Raw genomic sequence first — 15468 nt, 5'->3', positions numbered from 1 at the left:
AAAAGTGAGGCTGGATTCTTGGAATTGCATTGTAGAATTTAAATACTCTTTGAGAAAGAGCTGAAAGAACGGTGAATCATGTTGGGACTTGCAGGAAGATTATAAATTATTTCTGATTTATTACAGCTCATGTTTTTATTAGAGGAGACTGTATAGTAAAAGCCTATGGAGCTATTCAAAGCCTGCTAAATCTAGCTGTAACTGGAGGTCATTGCCATCTTCCAGCTATTCATGTACTAACTAGCATAAAAACTAATTAATATAATTATAATGGTTGGTAATCCAGTCTAAAAGCTCTCAGTGTGAGGTATGGCTTTTAAAAAAATCACTAAAAATAATATATACACAAGACACTACTAAAAATTTAATACACTAGCTAAGATCAAGCTTAACATTAAGAAAAGTATCAGCACTGGTAGTCTGGGAAAGCATTTGTATAGAAAAAAATGCATAACTTGTCAGTGTGAGGTAAATCTCTTTGGGAAGAATGGGTGCCCCACTTTTCATCACAACCAAATTTAGACCTGACAAGGGACTGTTATGGAACAACCTTTCCCCCATTAATCTAAAGAGACAGATAAGAAAGCTTGGGGGAAAGTTGTGGTTCCTCTACATCAGGGGTGGCCAAACTTGCTTAACGTAAGAGCCACATAGAATACACATCAATGGTTGAGAGCCACAAGACAAGGGAGGGAGGAATATAAGGTGAAGGGAGGGAGAGGTGGAAAGAAAGCTACTTTAACTTTAAAAGCATTCTCCACACTGCCAGGTGGCTTGGCTTAGATAATTAATTTAAAGAGACAAATGCCTTCTCCAAGCCACCTGACAGGCTTTGAGAGCCACACAATATGTGTGAAAAGAGCCACATGTGGTTCCCGAGCCACAGTTTGGCCACCAATGCTCCACATATTAAGTACTGATTACAAGCAACGTTCCCTCTAAGCTGTGGAGACTCGTGAACAAAAATTCTACTTTGTGAACTACAGACACTAATGTTCTGAGCAAGAGATTTGGCTACTGCATAAATTAGTTTGCTCTGGGGCCATCCTTCCTGAGCTAAGACAAAAATGTTTGAGCCAGAGGCTAAAACACTGTGAGCTAGCTCACACCAACTCAGCTTAGAGGGAACACTGATTACAAGTTGTTATTTTGTGAATGGTGTGAGGAAATGAAAACAGTCCTTCATTCCCTCAGGTTAAATCTGAAGCCATTTATGTAAATTAGTTTTTTAGAAGATTGTTTCTATAAGCTTGTAAAAATCTCAGAATGAAATCTTTTAAATGATGTTTTAAGAATAATTGAAACATTATAAGAGAAAACAGAATCAACTCAATGTTCATTACAGAAAATGTCCTCTATGTGGGTAGACCAGTCCTCTGGAGAAGGAGAAGAAGACTGCAGATTTATACCCCACCCTTCTCTCTGAATCAGTCTCAGAGTGGTTTACAATCTCCTTTATTTTCTTCCCCCACAACAGACACCCTGTGAGGTAGGTGGGGCTGAGAGAGCTCTCACAGAAGCTGCGCTTTCAAGGACAACTCTGTGAAAGCTATGGCTGATTCAAGGCCATTCCAGCAGCTGCAAGTGGAACAGATCTACTTGCCCCCTTCCACTATATTGATAGACTAGTCACTGTATGTTCAGATCTTATGATGATGGTAGACCTGGCCTTGGACTGTTGCCCTGCACTGAGTCTTAGAAAACATACCAGCGCTTGTGGAGGTGGGGCAGGGACTCTTGCAGTCTACTCTGGGTTTTTTTTTAGCAAAATACAACAACCAGCATTACAGATCAAGTATAACAGAGGTGGAACAGCCACTGTCAGAACCCTAACTTAACAAACAGGAAGTTGCTTAAATGTTATCAACCTGCCCAAACAACCTATTTATTCAAATATTTATATCCCATGTTTCCCTGTGACTCAAGGCAGCTTACAAATTTTACTGAAAAACCTAACTGATTTTTTCTGGCTCCATTATAGCCTATGGGGGCCATTGTCGTCAATGGGCCCTGTAGGCTGTAATGGAGAATTGATCCAGGGTATCTAGGGCTGCAAGGGGAGGGCGTATTGCTGGCTCTGCTTTTTTGAGGTAGAAGTACCAAATATGCAGCATAACTGCTGGTACCTGTCTTCAACCCCCTCCTCCCCAAGTTTCAAAAAGATTGGATCGCAGGGTCCAATTCTGTTGGCCCCGTAAGGAGGTGTACTCATCCTTCATTATTTCCAGTGGAGCAGGAAAATGCCTTCACTCATGGGCTGAGGCAAAAAATCCCTGCACTGCCAGCTAAAATTTTGTGTGCCAACACCACCTAGCACAGTTTTGCGGTAACTTTTTGAGAAAGCCAAAGAGTGGGATAGAACAATGGTACTCACTCAATGAGGTTACTCCCTTAGTTCCTTTGTGCTGCAGAGAGTAAGGAAGAATCAGAGAAGAAGGTCATTCCTTCCACAGCTGTCTTATGACAGCAAGGAGGCAATCACTATAAGGTCAGGAACACACAGAGCTCAGTTTCATGGATCTCTCCTGCTTCTTTTCAGCTTATCCAAGAGCACTTTGGGTCACTGGACAAACAATGTGGAATGGTATATTTGAGGAGTTGTAGAGGACACTAAACTCCCTATTTCCCAAAGGGGTGCATGCATTTTGCTCCAGGTCGATGGAATTGGTTGATATCTGGCTGAGGGGTGTTATAGGGGATGTGTAGGGGATACTACCCTTTGCCTTACATGGCTTTTATGCTTCTCTGTGTGGTATTACTGGTAAAATTTTAGCTACAAATTGTATTTGCATGGGGTATTGAATCTTTGAAGAAAGGTTATTATTACCTTAAACAAACAAATAAACAAAATGCTTGTTCTGTTCATTTCAGAGGTTCTAGGACTAAGATCTGCTGAGGTTTTGTTCAAGCTTAAATCTCATTGGTTGTCAGCAAAACCTAGGAAGCTGCCGCGTGATCTGCTATTCTGGATTAGGGACACTTATGTATTTATTGCACAACTTACTTGCAACCCAGGAACAGCCAGTGCATCCAGAACCAGGTCAGCACCAACATGATGACAGAGATGGGGAAGCTGAATAAGAACCAGGTTCCAAAATTCACCACATCAGCATTGGGATAATGGCTGTAAAGCAAAAGACCTCATAAGTGATCAAGGGAATGCATTTTATGCCCACATCTCACAAATGTTTTTCACTCCTGCCTAATAACTTCTTAATTTTGTGTTTTATTTTCCTGCAAAATGCACTCAGAGTAAAATGAACATCCTTAAAGATCCTTAGAGAACATCCTTAGACATTAATTGTCCAGGAATGGTTCACACATGGTGGATACATGAGTGACTGGCAGCCGAATCTGCAAATAGATTCCCCTAAAATGTACCATATCAGGCAATATCAAAGATATAAATGTGTGGGTTTTGTATGTGTGTGTGTGTGTGTGTATACACATACCCACACCCATACACCCACTTGAGATTACCTTTCACACATGCATGCCTTAATTGGTGACAGAGTCATAATTTATTTGTGTGAATCACCTCTTAGAGCAGAAAAAGGAAAAGCCATGTACAAAGCAGCCATCAGATCCACACACAACATTTCAACAAGTCCATAGAGATGGGGCACTGGGGGAGGAATGAAACAAACAAGCCAAAAAAAAAAAAAAGCCAAATGAGGCCACATGTTGAGGCTGTCATGTTTTGAACTTCCAAGCATTTTCCCTTCACAGCAGACACAGAGGGCTCTGATTTTGATCAGGACCACAGCATGGGTAGAGTCTTTTTACCTTTTCCCCTGGAGGAAATGGCTGCTTTGGAAGGCGGACATTAGACCCTGCTGGGCTCCATCCCTTCCCCAAACCCTGACCTCCAGGAATTTTATAACCTGGAGATGGCAACCCTCTCTATAATCCCAAACTGAACCGGGCACAACAGCTGCTCATAAAGAAAAAAGTGCTCAGCAGCTCCAAACTCAGCCATCAGCTGGCTACAGTCTTAATAGTCTAAAGCAAGTCTCCTAAAGTTACTAGCTATCAGCTTTAACAAACCTCAGAAGCTAACAGTGATACTAGTGAGGCCTGGAAAAATAAATGCAGTGATGTAGAAGATGCTACAGGACCAACCCTAAATCAGACTTTTCCCTGCAGCCGCTGTGGCCGGACCTGCCTGTCCCACATTGGTCTTGTCAGCCACCAGCGAGCCTGCAGCAAACGTGGACTATTGCACCCTTCTTAAATCTTCGTTCGCGAAGCCAAGCCGAGAGCGAGAGAGAGAGATGTAGAAGAAGATGGGAGAGACAGCACTCAGAGGCAAACTGCTCATTGCACACAAATGAGTGTAACAAAATTCCCCACAATTAAGACAAATAATGAAAAGTAGCCCTGGGAAGAAGTGGGTGACAAGGAGAGCAGAAGTTGAAACCCTTTCCTCCTAGTTTGTTTTTCTACTCAAATAGTTCTTGGGTCCATCAAGCTGCTTCCCCCCAGCCCAGGAATTGCAGATATAAATGTATTTTTTATTTTTATTTTTTTTGCAAACAGGTACCTTCAGTGCTATGGAAACTCTGGGAGTGTAATTTTGAATGGGGAAATGGCCAGTAAGAAATATAAGGATGGCTCATGGGCTGTAGCTAATCAATGTGTTCCAACATTTTTCCTCTTCCTCTTCCAAACAAAATAAGCAAAATGTTAAGCATAGACTTGGGGGAGAGGGAGGAATATGGTGGATTGATATATGGCTTGTGGATCCTATACTGCCTGTACTTTTCCAAGAGTCATAGGTAAATGGCAAGGATTAGCAAGAGGATGCGGCTGAATACCCAGGAATTCCTTGTCTGTTCGGGTAAGACTAACCTTACAACTATTTCATTCATTGTACAGCGACAAAATTGGATTTTTCACCAAGTAACAATTAAACAGGAAGCTGCCACCAATCCTAGTCTTGCTGCCCATTCACAAGGTCACACATGAAACTACCTTATATACTAAATATGTCCATCAAGGTCATTATTTTCTCCAATTCTACTGGCAGCAGCTCTCCTGGGCTGCAGGTAGAGGTTTTCTGTATCACCTACTCCCTAGTTCTTTTTAACTGGAGATATTGGGGATTGAAGCTGTGACCTTCTGCACCTAAAGCGGAGCCTCTTTCACTGAGTGCCAGCCCCTCCTCTTATTACACAGACCCTTGTCTCTACCTTTGGAGATGAAGAAGGCAATGATCAGAAAGAAGGTTTCTTCTTGTCATGATGCAAGGGTCTTCGGAGCATCCTCTTGGTGCCTTTGTTACTTCTGGTGCCTTTGTTACTGGGACTTCAGCTCCAGGGAAAGACCTTTTAATTTTTTTGTGCTAATTCTTCTTTAACTGCTTTGTTCCGCTCTTGCTGATAGCAGTCCAGTGGTTCATCACTTGTTCTGATTGTCTTAATAGTGTTCACAGTGAATAATAATCTATTTCTTATTGTGATTGTGGTTTTTGTATTTATAAAAAAAATATGGCTCTAGAAACTTGGGGATACACCCAGTTTTAGGGTTGCCAGCTCTGGGTTGAAAAATTACTGGAAATTTTGATAGTAGAGTTTGGGGAGAGGGGAGGGACTTCAGTGGGGTAGAATGTCCTAGAGTTCACCTTCCAAAGGGTACATTTTTCTCTGACTGAACTATTCTCTGTCTCCTGGAGATCTGCTGTAGTAGCAGGAGATCTGCAGCCACCACCTAGACTTTGGCATCCTGGCAACCCTACCCAGGTTGGATGAAATATCAAAAGTTGGATCAGGCAGAGGCAATGCCAACCAGTAATGGTAGAGAAGATAGGGGGATGAACTGTATTTTCCATTGCACACGAATCTTCTTGAGTTTCCCCTCACTTGTAATAGCAATAAGAAGGTCAAATTATCTATATGGAACGTGTGATTTAAAACTCCTGCATGCCATACATATACTTTACATTTTATGTGTAAATTAAAAAGAAATCTTAAACATAGCTCCCTGTGAATTGGTCTTCAGGACAGCCCCAGAGACAATGTTCATTATGGCAGTATAAAAATTCACTAAAAATATAGCCTGGATTCTATTTTGTGGAGCTCTTGGTAATATTTTTCAAAGCATCTTACTGAAATTCTATTGCCCTTTTAAAGCTCTTTAAAAAAAAAGTCCTTAAAAATAAATTTGCACAAAAACGTTCATAAAATCTTATCGTTTTTCTTGTGAAGTCATTTAGACATGCCTTTGGCTTCATTAATTTCCATTTAATTTTCTTTGTATTGTTTGTGACATTAAAAAACATAACGATGTTGCACTTTGAAGATTATTACTTTGCAGGGGAACAAATTACTTGAACAGATGGAGCTATCTAAGAAACAAAAGGAGCTCCCCCTCTTTCATTCCAGAGTCTGTAGAGATAAAGAACTGGAGAAAAGTGTAAATAAATTTTCCCCCAGAAAGATAAAACAGCAGATAGTTAAGACAGACATACAGACAGACAGTACCTTTATTGGCATAATAAAAAAACCCTTAGAATAACATTTGTGATTGATATATAAGATTAAAATAATATAAAAAGGTTAAATACATATACTTAGAATAAGATCATCAGTTTTATAACAGAACATGATTGGATTTAATTTTCAGAATATCCTCTAGAAATTTGCAGCTTCTCTAGTGATTTCAACTATCTAATAATTCAATAGGAACCGATGATTACCTTGTTTCTTAGATGAATTACATGGGATAAATTCTTACACAAAATCCTACATAGGCTTTCAAATAACTGACAATCAAAAATTATATGTTGGATTGATTCAGGAAGGTTCACTGCACAGGGACAAAGTCTCTCATGAAAAGGAGTGTGTTAGCATCTCCCATGGAGAACATTAGGAGGAAATGCATTCATTCTAGCCAACATAAAAGCCCTACATTGAGAAGTGATCTCAGGGTCATATAGAAGAAGAAGAAGAAGACTGCAGATTTATACCCCGCCCTTCTCTCTGAATCAGAGACTCGGAGCGGCTTACAATCTCCTATATCTTCTCCCCCCACAACAGACACCCTATGAGGTGGGTGGGGCTGAGAGGGCTCTCACAGCAGCTGCCCTTTCAAGGACAGCTCCTGCGATAGCTATGGCTGACCCAAGGCCATTCCAGCAAGTGCAAGTGGAGGAGTGGGGAATCAAACCCGGTTCTCCCAGATAGGAGTCCACACACTTAACCACTGCACCAAACTGGCTCTCAAATATAAATAATGGGACATCTGGCTCTCAAATATAAATAATGGGACATCTTTCCAGACTGAATGTCAAGACCTAATGAAGCAGGAGAACATGTACAAGGTTGGACAGGGCAAAATTTGTGGTATTCTAGATCTAAAAGTCTCTGATAAGTCTAAAACAGTGAACTAGGACAGGACGTCAACCTATTCAAGTTTCCATTTAGCCATGAACCCACTGGCAAAGCCATTATGGAAGCAATCCTAAACAGGTCTACTCAGAAACAAATATCATATTATTCAATGGAGATTATTCCCAGGAAAGTGTTTTTAGGATTGCCGCTAGGGTTGCCAGCCTCCAGAGGACTTGGCGTGGCTTTCACGGTAGCTTGCCTGTTAGCTGGTTCTGGTGGATTGTGACTACTCAACTATTTCTAGATATCTTTGGCATCTGGTGATCAATCAATATAACTATGAAGATTGGGATTATACCAGTTGTTTGATTACATGAATATAAGGAATATGATTTTAGCGCTTCGTGCATATAGTCTGGAACAACATTCATACATCTCTGAAACATTGAAATAAATTTCAATACACAACACAAACTTTTCCTTTGGTGGAATGGTAAAATTCTATTGATTACATGGACTTTACCATTCTATTGTGTGGACTTTTCCTTAGGTATGATGGTAATCAGTGAGACTGAATATGATTTCTGTTGAGTTTTTGTAATATATGCAATTTATTTAGACAGACTTCATATATGATTTAATGTCAGTAGTAAAGGTATTTAGTAAATTTTCATGGTTGTATTGCTTATTTATTTGGTAGTCTCCAGGTGGTGGCTGGAAATCTCCTGGGATTACAACTGAGCTCCAGGTAAGAAAGATCAGTTCACCTGGAGAAAATGGCCACGTTAGGTAGTCTCTATGGCATTATACCCTATTGAAGTCCCTCTCCTCTCCAAACCCCACCTTCCTCAGGCTCCATCCCCTCAAATCTCATATTTTTCAACCTGGAGCTGGCAATCCTATGTCCAGGTTGTCTTTCAGTCTTAAAATGTCACTCCTCTTCTTATTCCCAGTCTGATTAACTCTTTGCTATCCCCTTTAGGCCACAGTTACCATGCATGAGGTCTGCTGAAGGAGGAACAACTTGTCTCTCAGAAGTCACAACAAGACCTCTTGATCACAGCTCCACACATAACTTTTGAGAAATGACACAGGCCTTGGATTCAGAGGGAGCTCACAGGAGTGCAGCTCCTGAATCTTTCTGAGAGTTCCATCTCCTCCTTCTGAGAGTTCCACCTCCTTGTCCATTGAATAGTAGGTGCAGCTGCATAACAATCCCTGGATGAGCTCCATGTCGATGCGCTTAGAGCTCAAGAGGGTGATCTTTAGTGACGCAAGAATGAAGGTTGCACACAGTAGTTGTAAAACCACTATATACAGTTTATTTACACACCATTCGCTCTCCACTCCGACAATATGCTCCGCTGCTCTCCAACTTCCTTAACCCACACATAGCCAAGTGTCTTTGTACGTTTATACATTAACCAATCAGCATCTTGCTGTGTCATGCTGACTGTGCTTCTGGCTGATGCAACCTCTGGCACCCAGCCACCTACTGTCATTTAGATGATCTAGCTTCTAGCATCAGATTCACTTTCACAGCATGTGTTACAAACTGTCACTTCTGGCAAATATAAGCGACACTCCACCACCTATTTTTCTACAAAACGACCCCTGGAAATGAGCATATGCTGTGAATTACTTACTTGTTAAAATACTCTAGGAAGATGAGGTTAGTGGAGGTGCCAATGATGGTAGTGAGTCCCCCGATGGTTGCTGCATAGGAAATGCTCAGGGAGAGGCATTTGCAGACCATGTGATCATGTTTGGACTGATAGCGGTGTTCACTGTTGAGGTCCAGATTTTGAGGTTTGGGTGGGAGAACGAGGATCTGAGCCTGTAAAAAAAACCCCATACTGTAAGGTCAAATAATCTCAACTCTGTGAGTACGTCTCTCCCAAAAGAAATCAGCTGTCCATTGCTAATTGGCCCATGTTAATACATATTTAAAAATAGCTCTTGACTTTACAATTGCCCAGGGTTATAGCATCATTAAAGACCAGCTACCCCAGATTTAGACAGCAATTTGAATCAATATTTTCAAGCCATCTATCCTCTCCACATCCCTTTTTAACAAAAATGTTTTGAATTTCACCTCTAGACACTGTGTGAGTCCCCACCCCACTCCAATCTCCTTGGCCCTTGTTCCACAGATCAGCAACCATCAGCATAATGGCTAATGACTCTGTGCTGGGAAGCACAATTTATCTAACTCCCCACCCCTTCCAAAGCAGTTTCAAGTGCCCCCTGAAATGCTGCTTCTGGGAGATGGGGGACCACTGAGAGCAACATAAAGGGAAAGGATGAGGTAGGGTTTCCAACTTCCAGGATTACAACTGATCTCCAGCCAACAGAGATCACTTCCCCTGGAGAAAATGGCTGCTTTGGAAGATGGACTCTATGGCATTATACCCCATTGAAGTCTCTCCCTAAACCTTACTCTCCCCGGTCTCCATCCCCAGCATCTCCAGGTATTTCTGAATGCAGAGCTGGCAACTCTAGTTGGAGGGCTACTACAGGAGAGGAGAACTATGCCCTCCCTTCTGCATGCAGATCTTTTTGATGGGACCAATTTCCCTCAAGATCTCTCAGCCTTCCCAGTTCCGACAGAACATGGGCTCTCCTATCCTCAGGCTTATGTGAGCTTTTAACTTTCTACCAGATTTTTACATAATTGGCTCTTCTCCCTCAGTAGTCCCTGACCTGGATGGCCCAGGCTAGACCGATCTCATCAGATTATGGAAGCTAAGCAAGGTCAGCCTTGGTCAGTATTTGGATGGGAGATCTCCAAGGAATACCAGGGTTGTGACATTGAGGCAGTTGTGATATGTCAGCTGTGACTTGAGGCACCTTCTGCCCCTCAGTAACCAGATATCTGTAAACAGTTCACAACATCATGGCAGATCAGCCAGAGTCTATGGGGTATTCATAGACAAGCTGCAGACCACGGCAAGTATATTGGAAATTATATCAACTTGGGATGGAGGAAATGCTGTCAAATTCAATTTGACTCCACTCCAGTGTGAGACAAAATCTTTCATATGTCAGATATATATAATCTGTATAGGCCATGATATACCACAACTACAGAATCCTGCAAATATTTCTGGATGACTCAGAACATCCTGAAACTGAGGACTGTTAGTCACTGAGGAAAAACAAATAAGGGATGGCTGCCCAAAGCTGTTTCTTTAAAACAAGGTCATTAATGCGCTGCTGTCCTTAGGAAGGCCATGTCAGAAAGCTTATAAGGTATTACATAAGTTAAGCCTGTCTAGGATGAAAGACACTCTGGATGTAGGAGGGGATTGGGTGATATGCTTAGGACTTGACCAGAACCATTCTCAGCCTACAAGCCAATCACCATTATATGGTCTATTTCTGTCCTTTCTGAAATAAAATAGAAATCTTTCTTTCATGACTCAGAGAATCATTCCTGGGCCTTGTTGAAGCTTCTGAATGTCTGCAGATTACAAAGTTAAGAAGAGGAAGTTTCTTTTCTGTGGAAATGGAAAGTCTCAGTCAGGACTTCGACCCACCTAGCTTCAACACTAAATTCAAGGAGGCCACCAACAGTTAGGTGACAAGGCAATTTAGCTACAGTTATATCAAACCACATTGGTAGAAGTTTGATTTTTTTTTTTTACAGATCTTCTGTATCAGAAAATGTTGGGAAGCTTATGAACAGCCCTCCTGTTTCCTACAGTGGCAATGTCCATGCACCAGAGTAGAAACACCAGCGGTGACTATAATTGAGTATCCAAGGCAGAAACAGAAGTGTATGTACAAGCTGGGCCAGACTAACAATTAGGTCAACTAGGAACTGGCCTATGGGCCCTCACACCTTTAGGGGCCCTAGGCCAACTCCCCACCCCCACAGTTTTCCTTCTGTTTGCAACCCTCCCAGACTGCACATGCAGCCAGCAACTGAGCTGCTCTCTGCCTGACTTGCCTGGTGTGGCTGCTGCTGGCGTTGTTGCCAAGTTTGCCTCTCTCTGCCTCTCCCCCACAGCTTTGTTGAGAAGGTGCCTGCAAATAGGTGCCTGACTCTGAGATAGTTTGCAAGGAGCCCCCTGAGATTTTGACTTCCTAGGGGCCTCCACAGGGTTTAATCCGGCACTGAGATAGGGTTGCCAGCTCTGGGTTGAGAAATACCTGGAAGATTTTGGAGGTGGAGCCTGGGGAGGGCAGGGCTTGGGGATGGGAGGGAACACAGCAGGGTGTAATACCAGAAGATCATCCTCCAAAGCAGCCATTTTCTTCAGGGAAACTGATATCGGTTGTCTGGATATCAATTATGATAACAGGACTCAGGAAGTCTCCTGATGCCACCTGGAAGTTGGCAGCCCTAGCATAAAAACATCAGAAGGGCACCGCTAGATCAGATCAATGCTCAAGTGTTCCAGCCCTTTTGTTTCCCACAGTGGCAAACCACATGTCCAGGGACGATCCTGAGGCTGAGTGGCTGAGTGGCTCAGACTGAGTGGACTGAGACTAAATCCTGCGAAGACAGAGGTCCTTTGCTTGGGTCGCCGGGGGCCGGGAGGGGGAATCCCCCTACCAGTTTTTGACGGTGCGTCGCTGACGGTGGCGGACAGGGTCAAGAGCTTGGGGGTACTATTGGAGCCTTCTCTAAAGATGGAGGCTCAGATAGCAGCCGCTGCCAAGTCCACGTTCTTTCACCTTAGGCGGGCAAGGCAGTTGGCCCCCTTCCTGGAGCACGACGACCTAGCAACAGTGATCCATGCTACGGTCACCTCGAGGTTAGACTACTGCAATGCCCTCTACATGGGGCTGCCCTTGTCCCGAACTCGGAAATTGCAGCTGGTGCAGAATGCAAAATGGGGACACATTCGGCCGGGTCTTCGGACCCTGCACTGGCTTCCAGTGATATACCGAGTTTGGTACAAGGTGCTGGTTATTACCTTTAAAGCCCTATATGGCCTGGGACCTGCCTACCTGAAGGACCGTCTCTCCCCACATGTTCCCCAGAGAGTACTGAGGTCGGGAACTCAAAATCTTCTCACTATCCCTGGGCCAAAAGAAGCCCGCTTAAAATCCACCAGAGATAGGGCTTTCTCTGTTATGGCTCCTACATGGTGGAATCAGCTGCCGGAGGAGGTGAGGGCCCTGTGGGACCTTGTTCAGTTCCGCAGGGCCTGTAAGACGACCCTCTTCCGGCTAGCTTACACCTAGCTAAGATGAGAAACTCAATGTAGCTTGCCAGACTCCTGTTTTATATATATATTTTTGGAATGTTTACTGGTTTTTAAGGTTTTAACTGTTTTAAATGTTTAACTGTTTATATATTTAAATATTGTCTAATCCTATGTTTGAATAATTGTTGGAAGCCGCCCTGAGCCACTCGTGGAGAGGGCGGGATATAAATCTTAAATAAATAAATAAATAAATAAAAATAAAAATCCACGAACAGAGTACAGAAGCCTCCCCATACGGTTGCCTCTAGATGTGGGCTACCTTGTGCTAATTTCTGTCTCTGCACAGGGGTGTCCTGTTCTTACCTGAGGTAGATGCTGCCCATTGGTTTTGGAGCTCACAGTTCCAATTGTGTTGGCTATCATGTGTACGCCATTCATATTCTAAGGGAAGGCAAATGGCCCTTCATTAGAGGTTCACTTGCTAATACACCACACACAAAAGAATCTGGATACAACCATATATGTAATCATATAAAGATTTTATTTTGGCTGTGTTTTGTCAGTGAACACCTGACAAGGGGAGACACACATGAACAGCGGGAACCAAAATTTTTGGCAAACTGTGCATGCTTCCTGTACAGAGTTTGAAGAGGAGGAAGGTGAGGGACATCTTTCTGGTCACTGGATGAGAGCTGGATGGAATGTCTTTCCTCCACTACTGGTGCACATTGAGCTTGGGTGTTGCCAGATGCATGCATTTCTAGTGTTAGTCAAAGGGCAAGAGCAAAAGAGTCCCATGGCTTGTTGCCTGAGCCCCTAAGGGCCAAACTACACAACAGATATTTTTGGTGAACTGGGTCCATGTCCCACTTACTTTCCCTGCAGCTGTATAGTAGCTGTAGAAATACCATTTTGAAAATCAGTGGGAGCCAGATATGGCTAGAACTTTAGTGGGGTGAATGTAGGAAAGGCATCTGCTTTTCCCCTGGGCCACTATGGCTCACAAGGGCATTGCCCTCCTCTCCCCATACCACAGTTCTGAGCTGCGTTGGCCTCTCAGTGATTTTTCAAATTGATATTTGCTGCAACTGCTATGCAGCTGGGTCAGACCCAGCTTGGCAAAAACCTTGTGTAGTTTGGCCCTAACTGAGAGAGAGCAGTGGATCTAGGACTGACCCATAACTTGATGTACTGTATAGTTAGCTTGGATCTCTCCCTCCCCACCCCCCATGGCTTATTTCAATTCTCAAAGGTCACTTTGGTTCTCCATTGGGGAGAAAAGTGTACAAAGGTATCAAAATAAATACAGAAAAGAGAACAATGAAGCATCTGTATTGCACTGATTCCCTTTCAGAGCTGAGACCAGATCCTTTGACTGCAGTGGACTTTGGATTAGATATTGAATTTATATCCCACCCTATACTCTGAATCTCAAAGTCTGAGAGTGATCACAATCTCCTTTACCTCCCCCCCCCCCCCACAACAGACACCCTGTGAGGTAGGTGGGGCTGAGAGAGCTCTTACAGCAGCTGCCCTTTCAAGGACAACTCCTACGCGAGCTATGGCTGACCCAAGGCCATTCCAGCAGGTGCAAGTGGAGGAGTGGGGAATCATAGCAAGTGGAGACATAGCAAGAAGGAATCAGGTTAGGCAGCTCAGGTAAAGCAAGCCACACATTAATGCACATCACTTAGAGTTGCCAGGCCTGACTGAGGAAATATCTGGGGACTTTGGAGATGGAGTCAGGAGACTTTGGAGGTAGAGCCAAGAGTAAGAGTGTGACAAACAGGAATGAACTCCAAAGGGAGTTCTGGCAATCACATTTAAAGGGACAGCATACCTTTGGAATGCCTTCCCTCTATTTGGAAATAATGCATCTTCTTTTGGGGCGCATAGGATTGGACCACCAGTCCAATCTTTTTGAAACTTGGAGGGTGTTTTGATGAGAGGCACTGGATGCTATGCTGAAAATTTGGTGCCTCCACCTCAAAAAATAGCCTCCCAGAGTCCCAGATACCCATGGATCGATTATCCATTATACCCTATAGGAATCGGTCTCCATAGAGTATAATGGAGTGCCCAAAAGACATTTCCCTCCCTGTCCCCACTTTCTGATAACCTTGAAGTGGGGGGGGGGCTTCCAAACCAGGGGATCCCCTGCCCCCAACTGGGGATTGGCAACACTAACATCGCTGAATCCAAAGTTTGTTGCGATGAAAGAACAAGAGTCAATAAAAGGCATCACTCTGAAGTGACAGCAGCTCCAGCTTTCCCAATAAAAGTGACTGTCTGGCTTGCTTTCCTTCTGAGCCTTGTAAAAATGAATTTTTACACCTTCTCAAACATGACGCTTGTCAATCAGGACAGTCGGCACAGTGAGCTGTGAGTCAGCGAGCACAGAACGACCACGTTAGGAAAGAAGAGTTTATAAATCAGCTATCCTGTCTCCCAAGCCCCAAAATAGGACCGATATCCCTTCAGTCCTTTGATGCTATTAAAGCCAAGCTTACAACAACAGCCCTTGAGAAGCATTAAAGCCACATCAAACACCCTTGTAAAGCATGAAGTTCCTTTAAACACAGAGCATAGCATTCCTACAACCAGGATAAAAAGAGGGAGAAAACAGCACAATGATTATTGGAGTGCTTTAAAGCTGTTTTCTGTCACAGATCTGAGTGCCAGTTTACAAAGGACTCACACGGCTTCTCACACTACCTTGGAATGAATCAAGGAGCTGAGGTTGGCAGCTGTGGCACTAAAAATAAAATAAAAATAAAGCAGATGTTGAATCACAGCCCTCTCACTGGAACACAGGTTTGGGAGATGGAAACTGAGAGTAGAGGGGGAAAATGGCAGGAGGGAAGGAGGGCTTCATCCTTTCCTGCTCTACTTCATTTGTGATTTTAAGGTGATTTCCTCCCAACAGGGTTCATTTATGAGATCAAGCATGTGCTGGAACTTTGTGGGAGGGGCAAATG

The 15468-nt window shown here is 43.3% G+C and overlaps 1 protein-coding gene across 1 annotated transcript in view; it reads right to left on the bottom strand.

Annotated features, from left to right (window-relative positions):
- Positions 1-15468, bottom strand: part of SLC13A4 (solute carrier family 13 member 4) — an 89208-nt gene that overhangs the window by 36272 nt on the left and 37468 nt on the right. Inside the window, exons 6-9 of the mRNA XM_060245694.1 lie at positions 15206-15245; positions 12854-12931; positions 8978-9168; positions 3005-3124 (exon numbers count right to left, since the gene is read on the bottom strand). Of these exons, the coding sequence (XP_060101677.1) occupies positions 3005-3124; positions 8978-9168; positions 12854-12931; positions 15206-15245 (429 nt within the window). The remainder of the gene's footprint in view (positions 1-3004; positions 3125-8977; positions 9169-12853; positions 12932-15205; positions 15246-15468) is intronic.

This window comes from Heteronotia binoei, chromosome 8 (genome assembly GCF_032191835.1).
Source record: "Heteronotia binoei isolate CCM8104 ecotype False Entrance Well chromosome 8, APGP_CSIRO_Hbin_v1, whole genome shotgun sequence".
NCBI lineage: Eukaryota > Metazoa > Chordata > Lepidosauria > Squamata > Gekkonidae > Heteronotia > Heteronotia binoei.
This window is presented reverse-complemented; position numbering and strand designations above follow the sequence as displayed.